General features: G+C 40.8%; 1 protein-coding gene and 1 long non-coding RNA gene across 2 annotated transcripts in view; both read left to right on the plus strand.

Annotated features, from left to right (window-relative positions):
• The window catches only part of LOC134804167 (uncharacterized), a 194915-nt gene that overhangs the window by 24437 nt on the left and 150289 nt on the right, over positions 1-20189 (plus strand). The gene's annotated exons all lie outside the window — the stretch shown is intronic.
• On the plus strand, positions 14668-16330 carry LOC134805137 (uncharacterized). Its single transcript, XM_063778437.1, has one exon. It carries the CDS (start codon positions 14668-14670, stop codon positions 16138-16140), a length of 1473 nt encoding a protein of 490 aa, XP_063634507.1. The 3' UTR covers positions 16141-16330.

The following is a 20189-nucleotide window of genomic DNA, read 5'->3' on the forward strand; positions in this document are numbered from 1 at the left end:
GACTCTATCGATACATTCAGTATAATGTCCTGAACACAAATATATGAGATGACAAGCGCGAAAGTGGTGGGGGTAGTTGCTGTGACGTCATAAAGTCTGCAGTACAAACTTATTTTTTATTTCCTTTTAAACATACCATGTGGGGTACCAAATGAAAGAGCTTTGTGAGTAGATCACAAATATATAACATACTGTAACATTTTCAATACTTGGTCTAACAAATTATTAGAAAACGTTCAAAAATTTCACAATCCACTGTTGACTTTAAAGTGCTCTAAATAGTAAATGGCTAAATCGATTAGTCCAAAATACTTACCAAGTGCCTGTGAATATCCTCTATATAATGTTAAAAAAATATTAACTAGATATATCAAAAAATTGTAAAAGTGCATCAAGTTGAAAAAAGCGTAATTTTCTGTTACATTAAAGTACAACTATTATTAAAACAAACAAAAAAACCCGACTGGTGTCATATATTTTTGTAGTCAGTCACTAGCTTTCATTTGGTACCCATATTGCTGCAGTAAGAAAAAGAACAAACCCCCCATCCTCCATTTTTGACATTTTTGAAAATGACGCCCGCAAATGAAAAAATGGAGGGGGGGGGTCTGTTTTTTTTCTTACTATGGTATGTTTAAAAGAAAATAAAAAAAAGTTTGAACTGCCGACTTTATGACGTCACAGCAACTACCCCCACCACTTTCGCGCTTGTCATCTCATATATTTGTATTCAGGGCAATTACACTGAATGCGTCGATACCATGTTCATCCATATCCGAGACGACATGAGCGAAAATCGATTTCTAGAAGACTTTTCTTTCGTTGGCCGGTCTACTATTAGTGACTTTATTTTTAAAAACGGTTAATCAGACAAACTCAGGAATAATATACAACCTTTCCAATGAAAGCTCCCACTACCACATTATTGTGTTAACACTAAAAAATTGTGTCAAAAAAATATGTACAGTCAACGGTAAAAATATGGGTGTACAAATCATCTCAAAAATATGTCCCATAACTCTTATGTCAGTGAATTAAGAACTATGGGACATATTTTTGAGTAAGTTGTCTACACCCATATTTTTACCGTTGACTGTACATTGCAAATTCATAAATAAGGTGACATATCGGGGACAGTCGGACAGTCCAGACTTTTATGGAAAATCTTCCAAGCCTTTGTGAAATTGTGGTCCATTATAAAGTTATCCAAATTATTATTTTTTAATTTGTCAATATAATATATTATAGTTTGTCAAAGGACTGTCTCATTTCAATCATAGACGGAGATAATCATACTATCTTTGTCTTACACTAGTACTAGCACCCAAAAGAAAACCCGTGTTCGCTTCACCCGACCTTCGTCTACATAATAAGGGTTGGCAAGACTTGACGTTCCTTTGCGTCACAACCACAGATAAGATAATGTGTGTCGCTCGGCCTTAGTTATATAGTCTGTTGCGTTGCTTGACGTTGGCAGGGCGCAAACTTAGCAACCCTAAATAGCAAAAGGAATAGTGCCATGCAGTCTTAGAGCATTTAGTAACTGGAGACATCATGGCTGTCATTTTCTGTACAAAACAGTCTGCTGATTTTTACGGGGGAGGGGACGTCAAATGTATTGCTATTTGTACATTATTTGTACGTAATGTACAAATAGCCATGTCAGTCCATACAAAAGGTTGCAAAATTGTGCAAGTTTTTGGGCAGAGTGGTACCTAAGCTCTTAATGGCGACTCCAGTTATTAAATGCTCTAAGCATACAGTAGAAAGGTACAACATGATTCGTCCCTGAATTGCTCTCAAACTTCGGTTTTGTATTATTTATTCTGATTCTGTGCAGAGTGTCCACTTGTCTGTTGAGACTACACATTTTAGGTACATGCATCGTTGTCCGAGAATCAATCAATAGTCTGTTCGAGATCCTGAAATCGGTGAAAAATAGAGATACTAACTACTACTAAAAATATGTGTGATACCTCATCAGATTCGTCATGATACCTAGAAAAATGTATTCGAAACGTGCACACAAAAAATATCAAAAGTTATAAACAAAAAAAGGGGAAAAAAGTAGATATTTTTTATTTCCACAATATCTCAAAAAGTATTAATATTTAAGAAACCAAAATTAATATTATAAAAGAGGAGGATATTTCCAATAAAACATTTCATACTTGCAGAACTGTATCTCCATTATTTATACTTTTTATTCAACGCTGAACACAGCCCTCCGCGCCTCATTTTCGGGAAACGCGTGTGGCGTGAAAAAGCGATTACGTAACATTAGATATAACTTTAAAGATATTAAATATTGATTGAATTTTCACACGTATTTTTAGGAGTATCATCTCTATTTTTCACCGTTTTCCATTTCTCGAACAGACTACAATAGCATTGCTTGTAATCCCGCGGAACGGAGAAGAGATGTGGAATTGCACCCTTATTAGCGATGATATGGCTCATATAAGAATATTATTTTTGGCAATATAAGCCACTGCAAGAGGAATTTTTGTTTGTTGGGAATACATACAATGTTATGCCCATCTCCTCTCATATCTCCGCATCAGTGGGAGCCTTAATTTTTATGTGTATTTATCCATTTAATAGGTACCTGTTCATATTCTTTGTTCAAAGAAACCATTAATACAAAAATATAAAATGGCTTAATGTATTACAGTGCAGTCTTTGTCCAAGGGTCCGATATCGGATCGGACAATGTCAAAACTTTCTACTCAACCTTGTAAAATGCTATAATATTATTTTATATTTGCAGTATTTTATGAAAAAACTCACAAAACGCGCACTTTACAGCCGTGACCCTTCGCGTTGTATTTGTCATAACGTAACAGCACCAGTCATGGGATACTGAGTATTTGTGATATTTCCCTGACAAATGTAAGAGTTCTACCGCTTAGGGGCATTTCTCAAAAAGTTGGCACCGCCACCTGTAAATAGGTTTATGTTAGAACTTTTTTTTCATTATGTATAATTTTTATATATAAATTTTAACGCATATTTAGAGAGACTTTTTACACAGAGGCCTAATACTTTGAAAAAGATTTAATAAAAATTGATTACAAAAAAAAAATATTGTAACTACGTTTATCCGTTAACCTGCCGTGTCCCAACGCGAGGTACTGAGTTTCCGAGCTATGAAAACCACACAAATTATTAACTTAATTTAACGTCATTACCGTATTTTATTAACATATCCATAACTTTTAAAGTATTACTATCGCATAACAATATTATACTTATATTTTAAGTTATTCGGCTTCAAAGTTTGTCCAAGGCAATTCTTAACATTCACCTGGCGCGTCACGTTCATGACGATGATATAACCCCCACCGCACCTATCCCGTCTCACTCCGCACGAGCCGAAGCCGTCACTCATCAGCTATCACCTGGTAGGACGAAGACGTGGTTATTGTGCTTCGCAAATAAAACACAAACGACAAAGTATCGGAAATTGGAGTTTGTAATGGGTAAGTACTCTTTATCCTGGCGTCGATATCTTGCTAATTGTGTAACCTATCGCATCACTATTAAGATATGTAACGTAATCAATAGTTTAGTTTTATATTCCTAAGTATGGAGTTCATCAAGCTAATACATTTTGTACATTCACGATACAACTGCCATTTTCCCCATCACCTGCATATCGTCCACCTGGCTAAAACTGCCAGGTGGATGAGATTTTGCGGCAGGTTAATGTCACTGATACCACAACTAATACTCGTAACTATATAATTATATAGCGGTTATATCGCTTTTGTGTGTTAATTTAGGAATAAAAACTATCCTGTCGGTTAAAGCTGCATATTATTCAAATTTGTGTACTTTTGTCTTAAGTCTCGTTAACCTGTCCAAAAAAGTCAGGTGAATGATGCACTGGTAGGTGAATGAAGCGTCATTCACCTGCCATATGACAGGTGAACGATAACTATTTAAAATCCATGTTACATATACTCAAACAGTGATTATGTTTCTCCATACAAACGTAGACCCCATTTTCCTCCCTAGGTTTTTTTATGAAAAAGAAAAGTTTGTTACACTAATGTCGTAAGTAGATTTGTGACGTCCCACGGGAAAAGGTACCTTATGAGGGTTTTTAGTTTTAGACATTTATTAAAATGTTTTGTAAAAAGGTGAAAACATGCTCATTTTGTTTATTGTGTGATGAGATGACGGGCGAAAGAGAAAGGTATGGATGGAAAGAAAAAGACATGCTGCGTCGACCCCAAATAAATGGGGCAAGGGCAAGCGAATGATGATGATAATCTGAAACCTCAATGCTTAACGTTTGTTTACCTGACCGATTTTGAAAATTCTTTTTTTGATTGTATGTATATGCATACAGATTGGTTCCGTTTTTGTCAAAACCCAGTTCTGATGATGGGATCCATGAAGAATCGAGGGAGCTCCTCAAATCTCATAAATATAGTGATTTTTGTGTTTTTATTTACAAATCAAGCATATACATTCACAAAAGTGACATTTGATGAAGTGGAACAGCTGATGAAGATCAGAACGGAACTCTTCAACGACGCATAGTTCACGTTTGGCGATTTGGCAATTTCTCTATCTAGGGTACCTACTGCTCTCCCAGCACGTGTTGGATGACTAAAACAGCGTATGCCTATGATGAACCAAGTCTATTCCACTCGTACTACGAGGGTTCAGCATAAGCTCTATCTTGGGTACTGTGCTCCCAACTGCTCGTTAAGACGTGTTGGATGACCAACACAGCGTGTGCCTATGTTGCACTAAACCTGAGTTCCACTAGGTACTGCGAGGGTTCATCATCAGTTCTATCTTGGGTTCTGCTCTCCCAAGTGCTCATCAACACGTGTCGGATGTCCAAAACAGCGTGTGCCTATGTTGCGCCGAACCTGAATTCCACTAGGTACTGCGAGGGTTCAGCATCAGCTCTATCTTGGGTACTGCTCTCCCAAGTGCTCATCAAGACGTGTCGAATGACCAAAACAACATGTGTCTATGTTGCATCAAACCTGAGTTCCACTAGGTGCTGCCAGGGTTCAGCATCAGCTCTATCTTGGGTAATGCCCTCCCAAGTCCTCATCAAGACGTGTCGAATGACCAAAACAGCGTGTGTCTATGTTGCATCAAACCTGAGTTCCAGTAGGTACTGCAAGGGTTCAGCATCAGCTCTATCTTGGGTACTGCTCTCCCAAGTGCTCATCAAGACGTGTCGAATGACCAAAACAGCGTGTGTCTATGTTGCACCAAACCTAAGTTCCACTAGGTACTGCGAGGGTTCAGCATCAGCTCTATCTTGGGTACTGCTCTTCCAAGTGCTCATCAAGACGTGTTGGATGACCAAAACAGCGTGTGTCTATGTTGCACCAAACCTGAGTTCCACTAGGTGCTGCGAGGGTTTAGCATCAGCTCTATCTTGGGTACTGCCCACCCAAGTCCTCATCAAGACGTGTCGAATGACCAAAACAGCGTGTGTCTATGTTGCATCAAACCTGAGTTCCAGTAGGTGCTGCGAGGGTTCAGCATCAGCTCTATCTTGGGTACTGCTCTTCCAAGTGCTCATCAAGACGTGTTGGATGACCAAAACAGCGTGTGTCTGTGTTGCCCCAAACCTGAGTTCCACTAGGTACTGCGAGGATTCAGCATCAGCTCTATCTTGGGTACTGCTCTTCCAAGTGATCATCAAGACGTGTTGGATGACCAAAACAGCGTGTGCCTATGTTGCACCAAACCTGAGTTCCACTAGGTACTGCGATGGTCCAGCATCAGCTCTATCTTGAGTTCTGCTCTCCCAAGTGCTCAGCAAGACGAGTTGGATGACCAAAACTGCATGTACCTATGTTGCACCAAACCTGAGTTCTGCCAGGGTGAATCGACAGCAAGATTGAATGTTTACTTATTCACAGAAACTTGTTGTTAAATTGGGAATCGAATCGAAGGTGAGGTGAGTCAGAATCCAAAATTTTAATCATCGTAGTGGACAATAAGGTCCCTTTTTATAGAAAATGACACATTTTTCTATTATTTTTAGAAGACATTGAAAATGATGTGGTGGACAGGTGGATGACACTCATTTCAGGTGAATGATGACAAGAAACCAGGTTAACGGCAACGGACACAGGTTAATGACGCCTCTCGATAACCTGTCAATATTTTCATTGGAATTTGTACTTATTTCTCGATAACCTGCTTCTACTATCGATAACCTGGAGACAAAATATCTTTCACCTGTCCTTGATATCATTCACCTGAATTTCAAACGCCTATATCTTCTAAACTAATTGAAGGAATTGCTTCCCTTCCACATTTTCTAATAGTTTAAGTTGCCTTTTAACGATCCCAATAAAAAAAAATGCGAAAATGCAAAATTTTTGAAAAACATAAAATTTAACCTGGCGGTGCCAACTTTTTGAGAAACGACCAAGCGTGTTAAAATATGAATGTACTATCCGCCTTTCATGTTTCAGGCGTGTTGTATCAAAGATACTGCAATTAGTTTCCACATACTTAACAAATTAAAACTATGTTTTTTTTCCAGTCATGGACACTAAAGCTCCAGTAATGGCGCCCCGGTAATGGACGTGGATCCAGTAATGGGCCCCCTATAATGGACATTGCTCTATCAGTATAAAATATTGAAATATGGAATAAGTTATGGCAAAAAAATAAATTTTTGGTATAAGCTTTTATCGCTGAATGTATTTTTCTTTCCACAGCTAACTAATACTCCTCGAGACAATTCTACCAAACCCAAACACAATTAGTTTGCGTTAATCACAGAGTTCCCATGGCCACCTCCTGTCTCCATCATCAGATCAGATCCATGTTATCGTAATATTGCATTATCATCCGATTAGCAAAAGTATGCAAAATTTCAAGTCAAACGGAAGAAATCTGAAAGTGGCTCAAATTGAGATTCCAAGATTTGACCCACACTAACTAACATACAAACTAACAGGGCAAGTAAAATAAAAGTTTGTAAAAACGATATCAATTTATCCGAAGTCCGAGCATACCTCCTGACATATTTCGTAACTACATTTTACTTCTGTATTGTTTAAACATGAAATTATGGCATGGCAAGCATCATTATGTAAATTGTCCCATCATAGGAGGTATGCAGTTTTACAGCTCCTATAATGGGATTGGGCCAAATACTTACCACATTTTTTTTACATCTGTGGAGTCACAACTTAGTGTGTTGTATACCTTATCTCATGGTAAATGCAATTAACAAAACACATTCTAGTTTTCATGAAGTATTAATTAATTAACATTTAATAAATTAACTCACCTCCTTTAGCGAAGTTGTTAAGAATTCTTAGTGGTATTTTTTTTTCAATGACACGACAACTTTTGGGTTGACGCCAATTTCTTAAAAAATAACCGAATTTAATAAAAATTCAAAATGAAACAGCTCTAAGGACTCGTATTTATGATAAAATATAGCCAGTGTTTATAGTTTTACCTTTATTTCTTTGTTTTTTACTATATTTTCAATTGGTACCCGTTTTTATTATAATTTGATCCTTAGTACCATTCATCAGTGTTTTTCGATGTTCTTTATCAACAGTCTGTGTCCATGTTTCGTCACATTCCACTTCCACATAAAAAAAACTGTTACGACCAGTAAAAATATAGTAATCTCGCGCATTACCGAAGATTTGTTATTTATATTCTCACGTCTGTGTACTTGATGGTAAGCCTTGTGCACCTTTTATTTTTTTATGCTATAGCAGCAAACGAATCGCCTTATAGCAAGCAATTACTGCCGTTGACACCTGCAATAGCAGTGGGGGTTACAAGTGTATTGCCAACCTTTAAGATGAGAATACGCTGTTTTCTTGAGGGTTTGAAGGCCGGGAATACTGCAGGCGACAGTCGATTCCACAGTTTAGCTGTGCGAAGCAGGAAATTATCGGAGTAACGCACAGTAGAGGAGTTAACTTTTAATGCGTCTATCTTGAAGTCTTGATAGTTACTGAGTTTTATTGATCTAAAATAATGATGGAAGTACTAGTTAGCTCGATTACTTAGACGCATACAGGGTGATGACTTATGGATTGCATTAAAACGAAAACACGTTATATTTATAATTATTTATTTAAAAGCTAAGATTTTCCAGTAGGCTTCAAAAAAGCCCGGTGTTTATATTATTACAATAGGTTTTTTTATATCGTCACTGTTAATATAGCATACCTATGTATAGGTCATTTTGCACACCTCAGTCAACTATGTAGCTAACTTCTCCTATAAATGGCTGCGCGTAAATCTTGCTTTGGTCCACATAAATAGCATGTATACCTATCGATTAAAATATATACATATACTTGAATCTTAGAGGATATAACCAACGGAGACGCCATGTCTAAAATTCTCGGTACAAAATAGTCTGCCGTTTTTTGCGGGGGAGGGGAACATCAAATGTATAGGTACGTCATGTCAGATAAACGTCAGTCCATACATATGGTTGACATGTGGTTGACCATTGGCCGCCTATTTTCGACAGAGGGGAACGCCTGTTAATGGCGGCTCCATTGTTAATTACTCCGAGACTTGAATGGACAGCTAAACCAACTAGGTAAGTGACAAACAGCTATAATTTAAATGCAATTAATAAATCTGCCGGCGTATTATGGATAGCTTTATCCATCTTTACCCACGTGATAAAATAACTGTCACTGTTTAACACCGTGGGATAGAAAGTGACGGACACCGTTTTATCACGCTGTCACGTAGACAAGAACGACCATCATATCCGTACTGCTTGTGTTGTGGACAACAGTTGTGGGCATGTAGGTAGGTAATGATTTTATCATACTTGTCCAAATCAAAGGAGTACCTTATCATGAGGATAAGGGTTAAATAAGAAAATAAACCTTTATAGCCCTTAACTTTTAGGTATGTCTACAGGAAAGACGTAAACACAGTTTTTTGTTTGACCCAAATAGTAGTTTACATATGTGATTGTTTATGAACTCTATTAGAACTCGTCAAGTATGTACATAAGCTTAAATAGTATCTTACTAATAGCTTTTTACTTTTGATTTTCCATACTGATACATCCTGTAGAATTGTAGATGTACACAAAATGGAATGCCATTATTAGGCCGCAGATAATAGACTATTTATTCTAGCATTGTGCTAGGTCTAGCATTGTCATCGCATCGCATCACAGCAGCACCCCGCAAATATTATATTTATGCCGAGAAAAATTAAACATTTTTCCTTCGCATTGGGGCCGTTTACACATTGGTGATTGTATGTTGCGAGTTCATATATTTGCCGCTAAACGCAAGTAGCAAATGTATGAACACGCAATAAACACTAGTGTGAATGCCATCAGCCATACTATTTAAGGGGCCCACTGATTAACAGTCCGCCGGCCGGTATCGGCCTGTCAGTTAGAACAAAATTTTAACAGTTCCGAACAACTGACAGGCCGATACCGTCCGGCGGACTGTTAATCAGTGGGCCTCTTTAGGATAGGACCACCCCACACACTAGCGTCTCCTTATTCAGATCATCATCGTGTTCCTCGCTTAGGTAGCCTCGGGTTTTTGTCACGGCTCAAGGGAGTCTGGAGTCCGCTTGGCAACTAATCCCAAAAATTAGCGTAAGCACGACTGCCCACTGAATTTCCAACCCAGAGGGGAAACTAGGCTTTATTCGGATTAGTCCGGTTTCCTCACGATGTTTTCCTTCACAGACAAAGTGACTGGTAAATATCAAATGATATTATATCGTAGGGGAAGTCCGGGTATAGTGAACACCTTAAGCTTTGACTTGACATAACAAATTAAATTAACAAGGAAGAAATGAAAAAAGTGTCAATAATAAGTCTGTAGAAAGGTAGAGACAATAGAGAGTACTCTCTCCAGGCGGGTGTTATGCCTGGGGAGTGGGGACCGAAGTCCATTGAGAGTTGGTCGGAAGTTATATATATAGAAACTGACATTATAACTCCGTAAGCGCGATGTAGGTCTCACATACTAATTGCCTTCTAGACGTAGTAGCTTCTTAGTTGTTTGTAGGTTCTAAGCTCCCTAACGCCATCTGTTAGATTATTGTGGCACGACGTTGGCAGTGACAGCTAGAGGAGACGCCACATCAGCCCCCCTTTGAGCGGAGGGGTCAGCGACGACGTATGAAGTGTGCAGCGAAACCAGCGGGCTCAGCACGGTTCCATTTTTATCGACTATCACTATGCGCGTCCCTTTCGCACTTACATACTTGTTAGAACGTGACAGGCATGGTGACAAGGGATAAAAACGCGACCGTGCTAAGCCACCAGATGTGCTCGAGCCAGTGTGGCGAGCGAAGATGATCAGAGTCACAGGCGAGCGGAGCGGCTCAGAGCCAGTGTGACGAGCGTGTTAGAATATTGTTGTTCTATGTACAAATTGTATTACGTATGAAACTGACCTGTTTCTCTTTGACGTCCAATGTTGATAATATATTACACTACTTAAACACTTAACACAACATCACGTGAATTTTACTGATTTTGTTATTTATGTGGGTACGATACGAAACCACGGTTGACAAGAGAAACAGTAAGTTAACCTACTACTAAGATTTGTAAACTACTCTGAAGTGATTATATTTCGTATTAATATTACTGATTAATAATTATGTATGACGGAGTTTATTGAAAAGATGTTCTGATAGTTTTATTCTGCATAATTCGATAAATGGACGAGGTACATGAGAAACTACTTCTGTGACGTCACTTATCGAATGACAAGTGGCATGATCAACCAGTTGCCAGGTAGAAGTGGGTATAAAAGGGACCGACCGATCCATTATTGATCATTTCTGCTTTGAGCATTCTGCATTCTGCTTTGAGCATTCTGCTTTGCGCATCAGCACTGAGTTAATCGTCGCCAAAGGAATATTGAAAGTTAAGTAAATACTATGTTGGTAATTATTTTAATAATTACGTACTTACTTGATTAATTAGATGGATTAATTAATTAATAATTAATTAAATCATTTCTTACTGAATTATAAACTAATAGTGATTGTATTTATTAGTTGTTGATGATAAGGTGAATAAATTGGATTATTTAATTTAATTAAACAGTTTTATTTTCAATTACATCTGTTTATTATTTTATTTATCTTACTTATAACTTAAATAGTATCCAGTTATTGATTTAGCAGTTTTACATAATTATGAACCAAGTTAAATAGATAACTTCCTGACAAGTTTTACCTTGAAAGTAATATTTACTATTAATTTTGAGTTTTTAATATTAAAAATTATCCATTTATCTAACAAGCGCAGTTGCTCAGAGCCAGAGAGGCGAGCGGAGTTGCTCAGAGCCAGAGGCGAGCGGAGAGAGAGAGAGAGAGAGAGAGATTGAGGGTACCAGGCATGAATATTTACAAGATATTTACAGGTATATCACATATGTACAGACTGTACAGAGGCATGCTAGGGTGGTACACTCAGAGAGGGAAATGGCTTGTGCTGCGGAGGCGGCGTCGTCAGGATCTTGAGCGGTCTTCATGGCTGTCCAATGTCGGAAGGTCACCAATGTAGAAAGGTAGAGACAATAGAGAGTACTCTCTCCAGGCGGGTGTTATGCCTGGGGAGTGGGGACCGAAGTCCATTGAGAGTTGGTCGGAAGTTATATATATAGAAACTGACATTATAACTCCGTAAGCGCGATGTAGGTCTCACATACTAATTGCCTTCTAGACGTAGTAGCTTCTTAGTTGTTTGTAGGTTCTAAGCTCCCTAACGCCATCTGTTAGATTATTGTGGCACGACGTTGGCAGTGACAGCTAGAGGAGACGCCACAAGTCTTTATTTAATAAACTTTTAATTAAGAGGCTAGTTTCCTCCAATGTTTAATAATTGCTGCAATTTTGAACAAAACGTAAAAAAATATATTTTATTCGCTTTGCCCAGGGTGCCGGGCAAAGTGAAACAGGCCACCGGGCAAAGCAAATATCACTCATAAAATCTTAGTGAACTTAATAACTAAGTGAAAATTAATCAACATAAGATCATTTCAATAATATTAATTAGAAAAAGCTGTCACAAGTAACTTTTGATATATTTTCACTAATTTCATAAGCATAAGTCTTCACGGCATCTCTGAAGACATTTTAACACAGCGAATCCACGTTTTGATAGCCATTTCCATGACGTCTGTTAGCCAGGAGCCATGATCGATCTTTTTTTGATATTTATATACCATCTGTAACAAAATATTATCATAAAAAAATTTACCTAATAAATTCAAAGTGAACACGCTATCCGCTTTGCCCGATCCACTTTGCCCATTCAGTCAGTTAATGAAATTAAGAATTTAAAAAAATAACCGTTGGATTATTTTAAAAGAAATGCGTTGTATTAGGAAGATACTTTAATAAGCAATAGAAGCATCTTGAATTACAATTCGAGATAATTACTATGACAAAATAATATACAATGTACCTACGTACCTTTCATAATCGAATATTTTGCACTAAAAACACATTTTGCGACGACCGCTCCCTGTGACGCTTGCCGCTCATAGAGCGAAGGATCCTGAACATCATATAGGCGCGTGGTGCGACAAAGTCGAATAGTTTAGGATTGGGAGCCCGAATTCGCTTTGCCTGGGGTGTTCGCTAACCCGACCTTCCCCTACATAAGTTTCGATCGTTGGTAGGAGCTTAGTTGAGCCCGGATTGAAAGTCTTGGCTACCAGCGCTCTCTTCTTTTACTTGTAAATATTATTTACCTACTACAATTTAATGAGGCATAAATACCTACTAATAAATAGGTACAGTCGACATCAAAGATACTTATGTTTACACTTTTGCACCTGACTAATTTTGCAGTAAAACACGAATTAAGGATTCATTTTCATTAAATAAAATAGTCCGATAGGTAGTAGGTAGTCTGATCTTGCATTAATTAGAATAAAAACTTGAATATATTATATGTTTTTTTTAAATTTTGTATTAAAGGTTATATTCTCTTATATGTCATTATCTTATGGGCTGACTTTATACATTACTTATACAACATAGGTATTAGGTATCTGTTTGTATTTCATACCTATTTATGAAAATAAAATAAATACCTACTTATACCCACACAGAAAACGATTGGTTCGGACGCGGCGCGAATTATTCTCTCCCAAATCCATAGGTAGGTACTTTATTTACCATTTGAACGCCTACCTAACCACGCGCCAGCCTCATAGTGAACCTGGCGGCCTAGCCAAGGTGACCAATCAATCAAATTTTATTTGCTGTAAGAAAGCACAGTTGCATGCATGCAAATACAGTTCACTTTACTAATAATAAGTCACAACAATAGATATACAAAGAATAAAACTAGATATAAATCATATAAGGAAGTTAAGTAAAACAAACAAACGGAAGAAAAAAAAACAGTAGGTTTAGGTACAATATCGACGATCGCTTGCAGTTCGCCATCGAATCGCTTTGTGTCTCTCTATCACTCTTGCATATTAGTGTGACCGTGACAGTTGCGTTTCGTTCGCTACGTAGGGTTAGCGATTGGCTTGTTGTCTACGGGGCCCGGCGGCCTAGCCATGATGTCAATCGTTTGCGCTGTAGTGAACGAATCGAAAAAATCTCTCTCTCGCACTTATATATATGGAAGAGTCCTCTGGTCGGAATACATGTTTGATATTGGGGTGTAGGCACGCGTCAGTTGACGTCTTTGACAGTTAAAAAATTAGTGTAAGCGTATTTCACAAAAATTCACACGCGTTTCCGCGGAGTGTACCCAATGAACTCATCCAGCTTATTCATCGCTTGGTGTACGATAAAACAAAACCCTTTTGGCGAGGCCTGAGTCGTCCGCTTCGTTGTCTTTTCTGGGTAATTATCTGAATATCCCGGATAGTCCTGATAGCTTTCGTTATCTTCCAGGTGCTGGTCCGGTTGCTTGTCATTATCATCATAATAGTCATCACCGTAAGAATCATCACCACCGTCTGTCGCTCCATGGCGGCCTTGGTTACGATTTCTTTTAGGATAGACGACGGGCGATTTGTACAGGTACGAGTGATGTTTCCTGCCAATTTTCAATGGGCGCCTTCGTCTTCCGGGGGGTTTTCTCCTGTGGTACCAATTTCCACGGGTGGTAGTCAAAGCTAGCTGGAAGAAAGATGGCACTGTCGATATCGGTCTGCTGTCCTTCCAACTGCGAGAAGGCTTGGCTAACTGGTACGGTTTTTTCCACTTGCCGATAGGCTTGGCTAAATATCTCGGGTCTGTGTCTATAACTTCTAGACATAAAACGGTTACTATGAAGGATAGTATTAGTATTACTCTGTACATTATCTCAGCGAATTGCTCAGACACAACTGTAAACTGTAAGCCTTTAACTTACATTGTTTTAAATGAAGCTACGGCGGCAATGTTTTGAGCACGTATGTGTTTTATACACATGGTACACGTACAGGATGATAATAGGGATCGGTATTCATTTACAATAATTTGTTTCTTAGTTCTAGTTAGTTAGGTACTTCTGCTAGGCACTTTCCGCAAATCGACAATCATTGTGCCTATTTAGCGTAAAAAACGAGGGAGCGCTACTCTAACCACCCCAGCTCCTCCACGAAACCTAACATTATTTTCAGGTTGCTAACTGCCTCTTTTAGTATACAACGGAGTCCCTAGGTATTTGCTACTATGAAGCTAAGGGATGAGAATCTGCTCATCGACGCCGAGCGTCAACTCTCCTCCCTCCCACTCGCCTACTGGCTCAAGCATCGCTACGAGGTGAACAAATTTTTTAAGTCAAATGACTGCGCGCCTTTCCCCTCAGTGTTCGACCTCGAGTATACCGACATGTACTGGCAAACGCTGCGCACGAGTCAGGGCGTGTTCCATCTTTACGGCGCCTATCTTGATGCTCGAAACGCCTCGCACACGGGCCCCACCGTGCGGCTGCTGGCCTTGCACGACCGCATCCAGCCGTCGCTGGGTACGTACTGCCAGCTCTGGTTCGAGGAACGATCCGGCCCTGTGCTGGTGCTCATACTCGAGTACGTGTACATGTGGCCCAGAGTGTGGGGTAACTACCGCGACGGCGTGCTGCTGCCGTACCTTGTGGCTTGCGTGCTGCCGGTCGACGTGCGCGCGCTGCGGCCCGCCGCCGTGTCGCTGGTCGAGCGACCGTGCGACCGCGCCACCAACTGCCTGCGCGTGCACTTCGACGAGCCACCCGACCGTACGCAAAAGGAGTTCGCCGTTTGTGTCAAGGGTCTCGACTTCCTGCACGAGGACCTATCCGTGCGCCTCGTTGAGTGGATTGAGCTCGTGCGGTTATTCGGCGCCGACAAAGTATTCTTCTACGAATTTCAAGTCCACCCCAACATCAGCAGAGTTCTCGCGTACTACCGCGCGCGGGGGATAGTGGAGAGCACGCCGATCACACTGCCGGGCGGGCCGCCCAACATTCCGGGCCTGCAGCACGCGTATATGAAGAAGAGAGTGACGCACAAGCGACAGATGGAATTGGTGCCCTACAATGACTGTCTGTACCGGCACATGTACCAGTACCGCTGGCTTACGTTGTTGGATATCGATGAAGTTATTGTGCCGATGCAAGACCCCGATTGGAAATCGCTGCTGAAGCGCGTGACGTCACTAGCCGCTCCGGTGTCAGGGAAACCGCCTTGCTCTTCCTACTCCGCGCGAAATGTATATTACCTAGACGAGCAGGAGCCCACGCATCGATGGGCGCCGGGCGCGCCGCGCTACATGTACATGCTGCAGCACGTCCGCCGCACGCGCAACTTCACCAAACCCGACTCGAACATCAAGGCTTTCCACGAGACGGGGCGCGTGCTAGCACTGCACAACCACTTTCCGATATCGTGCATCGGCGGGCAATGCTCGGCTTACCCGATGGACACAACACAGGCGCGCCTACACCACTACCGCGCCAACTACGCGCGTCAGCTGAGCAAGAAAGTGCGCGCCGAGCTAGTGCGCGACGCCGCTCTGTGGCGATGGGCTGACCGGCTTATCCCTCGCGTCACGCAAGCTCTCGCCGATTTAGGGCTGTTACTCCCCGAGCCCCGCGCTAGCAAGGCCTCGTCTACTCTTACGCCAACTAAATCTAGTCACCAGCGTAATGGAACACGCTCGAAGAGATAGTTTAGATTCGGATACCTTCACTAACTATTAAGTACTTACTTCTGCACTAAGCTGCTGCTGTTTCCCAGCAGTTAGGTCCAAGTACCGGGCACGGGCATGCAAAAAGTTGGTGAAGATTTCCAGTTGCAAAATCCGGTTCCAATAAACATTCTTTCCTAAATGGATGTTCCATATAAAACGTAAATCCTTATTTTACTTGTTTTCTTTCACCTATCCTCGTGATTACTATAGTTTTTCGTTGACAGATGATTAACAATGACAATGACTTTCCATTAAAGTACCTACCTACACTACCTACCGCTCGTAGTGACAAAGCTTAGAGCGAGTGTCTGCGAACTTCTGGGGTATTCCAGTGTCGGGAACCTGCCTACGTGACGCTTTTATTTACCTAACACTTCTGATAAATCTAAGAAGCCGATATTTGGCATGATAATATTTGATAACTTGGATTTAAATACAATGGTATATAAGGCGTGGCTCACTCCTCGATTTCGTCGCTTTGCAACAGGTAGCTACAAGTACATCCGTCCCACACCAATTTTGGTTGTTAGCCATAAGCCGCGCTTGGCGCTGTCGCCACCTAGCGGTCATATCTGCCCTAATCGTAACAGACGCGTTTCGTTAGAGAGTGAATCTTCTGTACTTAGTACTATTATTTATTCTGTGCCATTTTCTGCAAGCTATCAAGCAATTCGCGTCACGTGCCGGACATATGATAGTAGAATGCATTTTTGTGGAGTACCGCTCCTGACAACCACACACCACATGAAACATCACTGAAACTCCAACAGCTCCACGGGGCCGTCTAAGCTAAGCATGCACCGTATTTGAAATGACAAAATGTGGAGGTACAACTATAAACCATAGAAATTTAACGATTATGTTGGCACTTACACCCTCTGTTAGCTTAGTGTAAGATGTTTAATGGGAGAAATATTTGGCCAAAAACAATTACTACACACAACAATTGCGACACTATTATCCGCGGATCGTGAGAGAGGCGATTGAAATTAAAAAACACCCTAAAAATTTCAATCGAGAGGACGGGTACAAATATATCGTCTACTTGGAGACCAGTGTACGGATACTGTGAGTGTTGCATGTCGTGCCGTGGACAATAAACATTAAACTTTAACGGGTAGCTGCAATTTCTTTGTCTACCCCGAACATTTTTATAAACTAATTTCGGGTAGTTTAGTGTTGTTTTATTAATATCTCCGTTGACATTTGTTGGGACGTCAGTCTTTCCGTGACGTCGGAATTAAAGGTAAAAACAATGAAATTATATCGCGGTAGATCCGTTTGTGTAATTATATATAAAAACAATTACTGTTTTTAATTTCTTTGCAAATACATTTTAAAAAGTAATGACTGTAATTACACATACTGTATGCAATTATAATTATATCATTAAAGATATCCAACTGTTATGTTATGAGAACTGATAGGGAGAGGTCTTCACAGATTCTTATTATACATACCTATAATATGATTTACAGTCCTGTCTTTATTTTTCAACATAGGTATAGTGCGACATAAAATAGTAGAAATTAAATAAAATGATACTAACATTTTTCAATACTACATTGTTGCCATGTTTAAACGACAAAAATGTGACAGTTACGTAAGAAGTGGCGCCCTCATTAATTTTCTACATTTTCTTGTCGGACTATAATTTACTGTACCTACTTACCTACACTTTTTTTTACAGTCAAAGACATTAATGTGTAGGAAAATGTAAAAAATAACTCCCTCACCCTCGTTCCTTATCTCCGAAGTTTACCAAAGAAAAATTAATACAATTTTACATAACCATTTTAAACATTAAAGTAAGTAAGTAAGTAACCCCTATTAACGAGCCCATTAAAATCGGCACTGATTACCGCGGTAAGTACAAAAAGGCGTTTTATAAGAAAGCCTATTGACTTTTTTAAAATTGAAGTACACACAAATAAAGCCTTCTCTATTGACTATCGAATAAGTATAGCACTAGTAAAGAAACGCAAAGTAAACAATTCTAAAACCATAAACTAACTCATCGGGGGCGTAGGATTTGAATGCTCCATACTAACGCGCAACACCTCAAGTAAGCAAACGCGTATTTTTACCCGACGCAAAAGGAGGGTTATGATTTTGACCGGTATGTTTGTGGGTATGTATGTATGTATGTATGTATGTATGTATGTATGTATGTATGTATGTATGTATGTATGTATGTTCATCTGTTCCCTCATAACTTCTAAAGTGCTCATTGAAATTTGACAAACTACGTATCATTCGAATCGTCTTAATCGTCCGCTGGTTATAGGCTATATGACGTCACCAAAAAATGAACACGGCGCCCTCTAGAGGTCATAAAGTCACGAACTAGGAAAATAAAAATAAGTAATGATGACGTGTTGTATATCATTTGAAAGAGCTCAATTAGCTTTTGCTAACAATATGTATATTTCACAAAAAATAAAAAACCAAAACACCACACAAACACACAAACCACAGATACCCACTCAGAGCAAAATCAGTACCGGCCTAGAACGTACCCTACCCTACGACGTATTCGTGTGCTTGCGGCGGAAGTTAAGGGAGAATAAATTTAGTTCGTTATTTTAAAAAACTACAGTTTTATTTATTCTCACAGTTTGCTTTTGCTTTGCTTGCATGCACCCGATAAAACATTAATTTATCTGGTAGGTAATTCGAACTACGAATCTACAATCGCTCTGGATTCTATCTATCCGCGTGTTACGCGACTACGGCGATACAAGAAGGATTTTTCAAAAGAAATTTGTTTGGCCGCTATATAGGTACATGGTGTTTTTTAATGACCTGCAATATTTTATTATAACGTGAATAGGTATAGAAGTCCAGATCAGCAAATTTTTTTACGAGATCGGGTTTGGTCCCATGGTAAAAGTTGCTTAGGAATCTTAGTATATTCACCTTGTTAAAATTCGCAGTGGTCAGGCGAAGCATACTGAAACGTACCTATGTGACGCACCGGACTCGGTCCAAAAGGCGACACTAAAAGGGTCAGGCGTAGCCCGATGTACGTGGCGCGCTGTTCGCGGTCCAAAGCCGGGCGCCTTCGGCACCCTCATACTAAAAGAGTCGGGCGTAGCCCAACGTACGAGGCCTGATGTAAGCATTCCAAAGCCGGGCGCCTTCGGCGCCCTCATACTAAAAGAGTCGGGCGTAGCCCGACGTACGAGGCTCGCTGTACGCGATCCAAAGCCGGGCGCCTTCGGCGCCCTCATACTAAAAGAGTTGGCCGTAGCCCGACGTACGAAGCACGATATACGCGTTCCAAAGCCGGGCGCCTTCGGCGCCCTCATACTAAAAGAGTCGGGCGTAGCCCGACGTACGAAGCACGATGTACGCGTTCCAAAGCCGGGCGCCTTCGGCGCCCTCATACTAAAAGAGTCGGGCGTAGCCCGACGTACGAGGTACGATGTACGCGTTCCAAAGCCGGGCGCCTTCGGCGCCCTCATACTAAAAGAGTCGGGCGTAGCCCAACGTACGAGGCCTGATGTACGCGTTCCAAAGCCGGGCACCTTCGGCGTCCTCATACTAAAAGAGTACGTACGAAGCACGATGTACGCGTTCCAAAGCCGGGCACCTTCGGCGCCCTCATACTAAAAGAGTCGGGCGTAGCCCGACGTACGAGGCACGATGTACGCGTTCCAAAGCCGGGCGCCTTCGGCGCCCTCATACTAAACGAGTCAGGCGTAGCCCAACGTACGAGGCCTGATGTACGCGTTCCAAAGCCGGGCACCTTCGGCGCTCTCATACTAAAAGAGTCGGACGTAGCCCTACGTACGAAGCACGATGTACGCGTTCCAAAGCCGGGCGTCTTCGGCGCCCTCATACTAAAAGAGTCGGGCGTAGCCCAATGTACGAGGCCTGATGTACGCGTTCCAAAGCCGGGCGCCTTCGGCGCCCTCATACTAAAAGTGTCGGGCGTAGCCCGACGTACGAGGCACGATGTACGCCTTCCAAAGCCGGGCGCCGAAGGCGCCCTCATACTAAAAGAGTCGGGCGTAGCCCGACCT

The sequence above is a fragment of the Cydia splendana genome, chromosome Z (genome assembly GCF_910591565.1).
Source record: "Cydia splendana chromosome Z, ilCydSple1.2, whole genome shotgun sequence".
NCBI classification, from domain to species: Eukaryota; Metazoa; Arthropoda; class Insecta; order Lepidoptera; family Tortricidae; genus Cydia; species Cydia splendana.